This window comes from Papaver somniferum, chromosome 4 (assembly GCF_003573695.1).
Source record: "Papaver somniferum cultivar HN1 chromosome 4, ASM357369v1, whole genome shotgun sequence".
Classification (NCBI taxonomy): domain Eukaryota; kingdom Viridiplantae; phylum Streptophyta; class Magnoliopsida; order Ranunculales; family Papaveraceae; genus Papaver; species Papaver somniferum.
In genome coordinates this window covers 149880266-149884324 of record NC_039361.1, presented here as the reverse complement: position 1 = coordinate 149884324, position 4059 = coordinate 149880266, and the positions used below count along the sequence as shown (strand labels likewise).

The 4059-nt window shown below is 37.9% G+C and overlaps 1 protein-coding gene across 2 annotated transcripts; it reads right to left on the bottom strand.

The window, feature by feature from the left end:
- Nucleotides 1-2029: 2029 nt before the first annotated feature.
- LOC113274355 lies at nucleotides 2030-3790 on the bottom strand. 2 transcript variants are annotated; one of them, XM_026523767.1, is made up of 3 exons: nucleotides 3082-3790; nucleotides 2752-2822; nucleotides 2030-2513 (listed from the first exon to the last, which is right to left on the bottom strand). In XM_026523767.1, exons 1-3 carry the CDS (start codon nucleotides 3593-3595, stop codon nucleotides 2328-2330), a joined length of 771 nt encoding a protein of 256 aa, XP_026379552.1. In that variant the 5' UTR covers nucleotides 3596-3790; the 3' UTR covers nucleotides 2030-2327. The 2 variants fall into 2 exon arrangements, with proteins under 2 accessions (XP_026379552.1, XP_026379553.1); XM_026523768.1 differs by having other exon boundaries at nucleotides 2752-2816.
- Between the last annotated feature and the right edge of the window lie 269 nt (nucleotides 3791-4059).

Genomic DNA, 4059 nt, shown 5'->3' with positions numbered 1-4059 from the left:
TATATGAACAGTGTTTTGTAGGAGTTCACTTATCGGTGGGACTCTCACTTGAATAATGACGTAGATTTATACAGCTCAGCTGAGAGCAGACATGGGTATTCTTAGTAATTCCCATTCTTGCGAATGAGTTCAGTTGATTAATAGGCTTCAGGTAACTCTAGGTATGTATACTGTGATTACAGTAGTAAAATACATAATATGGTTTAAGTAAGAGCTTGGACATTTATATGTATAACAAGTTCAAGGAATTCAACTGTGGACTTATTTACAACTTGAGACAGATTTGTTGTCATTTTATACCGATGGACATCCATCCTGGATCTTTGTTATCAGTTCAAGAACATGAGCATGTTATGAATGTACATCCTATATAGTCAGAGAACATGTGGAGAGGAGTTGCAACAAGCACCAGTGGCATTTTACAATGCTGCTTTATACTAGTGGTCAAACCATTTAGGAGTTGTCCAATCAATATAGATTCGACATAAAGGTGAGTACTTAGTTATACAATATAGATATGTTATATATACATAATATTAGGATTTCATATGGGTGAAACTCTAATATATCAGGCGTATATATTTATAGAGAGGTTATATTATCAATGTACAATACCTGTAGCTATTAGTAGCATTTGCATTCTCAATTTCTCTTGTAGAATGTGAAATAGAAGTCCAGACTCTATATTTTTGATACATGGCCAGGAATAATTATATAAATTTTGTATTTCTACTAGGGGAATATCGGTTGTATGATTTTCATATTTTTCGAAAATCCACCAAAACACTATGTCCCCAAATGCTCCGTTGTAAGCAATAGATGGTGATAGTAAAACGGCAAATATCCTAAAGTAACTTGAGAGACATAGTAAGTTATCTTTCTCTCCTTCGGGAAATATCCTTGATGCATGCCTGAGCTTTAGACTTAGACTCTCATGTGAGCAAGCGCCGCTGCCTCGGGTTTTAGTATGCAGCACCAAGTGTTAGTGATGACATCAGTAAGGCGGAAGTAGATACTTTGAGTTACAGCCGGTAGCATCAAAGTTGAAAACAACAGATCGGCAGGAAAAACTGATGGTAGATCAGAGCTGCAAATGGGGTTGGTGGTGGACTCCAGTGCTTTTGTTGTAGACTTGACTATATTAACCCTTTAAGTGCGAAAGATTCATTAACTTGATCTCGTATCAATGGAAACACCGAGCAATATGGTTAACAACAACAACATCATAAGTTAGAGATGACATGGTCACATCAGCGGACCAATAATAATGACACAAGGTTGATGACATCTTCCAGTATGGTGAAATTTTTTAGAGATGAAATGGAACTTGAGATGAAAGTGTTTTTGAGCAGATGAGAACCTATAAATAGATGAGATCTCAGTGAACTGAGTCTCTTAAATCTTCGTGAAGCATTGGAATAGGTAATGGATCCCAATTAATGTCTCATGTTGGGATTTCCCTTGAATTAAATGTCGAAAATGATATGTTGATTGAAAATAAATCCCGAAATTTATCCCGCAACACACAAAACGATGGACACATTTTTACCTTTACTAAATCCTGATGTTGTTGTTTTCAACCATCAGAACCCATGTCGGGATAGAACTCGGGACCAAATGTCGGTGTGTAGCACGGTTCATTAAATGTCGGTAAACCTAGCTAGACTCAGAGATTGTTTTAAAATATGGTCGCGTTGAACATATATTTTTTAATGTATGATTGATTGTTGTGAAACGTAAAATATGTTTATCCCTTTCTTTCTTCAAAAATGACTAACACACCCCGAGGGTTCTCCCGAGTTTTGTACCGAATAGAGATAGAGCACGGGACCCACACTGCCACGCACCAATCCCGATATTCGAGAGTTTCTTCAACTGGGGCACGATTATTTCTCGGTGGCTTTCACGGGACAAAACCCGATTTGTCTATCATTGCTCTTCTTTCTTTCTTTCTCAAAGTGTTTGTTTTCTAAATTCAGAAAACACAGTCTAAGGTTCCATTGAGAACTCCCCCAGAAGGTAAAAGACGCAAATAAATACCACACAAGATATTTAAGTATATGTTTTGGATCAATAAGACCAGCTTCATGTACATTGTAAGATGATAATGGGGCGTAAGATTACTACAACTCCATCTATATCTGATATAAATACAGCAGTAAATAAACTAGGCTATTCTTCAAATTACACATCCCAGGAATGCAAGAGATATCGAGAGATAAAGGGGGATCGAAATAACAAATAAGCGAAGGCGAAACAGCCATATATCAGATTAGAAAACCTACTCAATAACCTGATATACATGGTGTTAACCTTTTTTTGTTCCCTCATGTTGCGGTCACTTTAACGTTATTCAACATTTGGGGGTTGTCATGGGCATGCGGATTCATGCATGGAGTGTAACATGACTTAACATTCAGAAGATTCTTTACTGCAGCCTGACCAACATTTGGTAATCCCCTTCTAAATCTCTTTCCTTTGCGTTCTTTTTTCACTAACGTAGTTATTGATCCCTGGAGAGAACAGAAGAAGAAAAAAGGAAACTGAATCATTTATAGGATCCTACAAATGTTTATCTATTACGTAACTAAGTTAGAAATATACAAATGTTGCATTTCTACGGAAATTCTATGAACTCTATAGGCTAAGTTTCATTCAATGGTTTGTAAATAGTGGCAAAATGTAAGACTAGCTCTGCTTTTCCTAGCCTTAAAATTTAATAAGTTTAAGTTCAATGAGAATGGTACGAACCTCGCAAGATGCAATGCTCTGAGTCCTTCGCGACTTGTTTGTTGTCTTTTCATCATGGTGTACATCTGCATCTACAAAGAGGGATATTTACTATCATCAATTAGGAAACATCAGCAGAAGTTGATTCACAGGGGAATATTGCATGAATAAAAATCTCAAAAGCAAGCGAAAATAATACGTATACGCATAAATTATTCGTAAGCTTTCATCTCCTGCCACTGCCAGGCAAGATTGGTTCTTCAACCTCATTGTGAGGCAAGCACCTCACATTTTTATAACATTGTCTAAATTGATCATTCGTAGACATTAGAAACTCAATAAATCACTTACCTTCTTCCCTGTGTGTATCAGTGCCATCTGCGCTATCCATTGAATCATCAATCGAGGCAATGTAATACATTCTAAAACTGGGAGACCCAGGTGCGAATTCCTCGTCTTCATCAACTTCACCATCTTCATCCTCTTCCTTATGCTGTTGTTTGATTATACTCCTCTCATTTTTATCCTCCGCAAACTCTTTCTCCTGATCATGGACGATATGTTTCTTGTTTTCAGATTCCACTGATTTTTCCTCCGTGTACATATCTTGACATGTCTCTTCCTTAATCATTGGCGAAAACGTGCTTTTCGAACAATCATGCGGCGGGGAATTAATTTGCGAGTGCTCATCAATGTCTGTATGTTCACCATCATGTAAAAGCTGTTTGCTAGAAGGAGTGCTCATTGTAATTACACGGGTACGGCGTTTAAACTCTTCGATTCTACGACGTATTGGTCGCATTCCAGGAGTATTAGTCTCTGATCCTTGATCATTTGTGCTTGGAACAGAGGCGCCGCAACCCATTATGTAAACGAAAGAGAATTCGGTCGAGCAACCAGATGAAGGGAAGAAATGAATTGAAGAGGGGAAGAGAGCTGTGGGTTAAGATGTGTCGGATTAGAATGGTACCTCAGGGTTGGGATTGACAGCAAAAGGGTGCTGTCGTTTGGAGGTTTTAGAAGGGATGAACTAGAATTTCGGATGATAAACATGACATTGTTAATCTACTATTTGGAAAGGAGAGAAGAAGAAAATTTGTTTTTGTTATCTTGGACGGTTCAAGAAGTCGTTATTTTTAGGTGTTTTCTGTTGTTCTCCCATATCTCTACGTGTGAGTTCTCTTAACGGCTCAGATGATAGGATCCGGTGGCTGAATAATTATTGTGACATGGGAAGCTCAACGGTGGTTATCATTTATAAGTGGTGTGCACGACTGAAATGTCGTGTGGTGGTCACGATGAAGTTCTAGAGAACACGATCAATTTGGA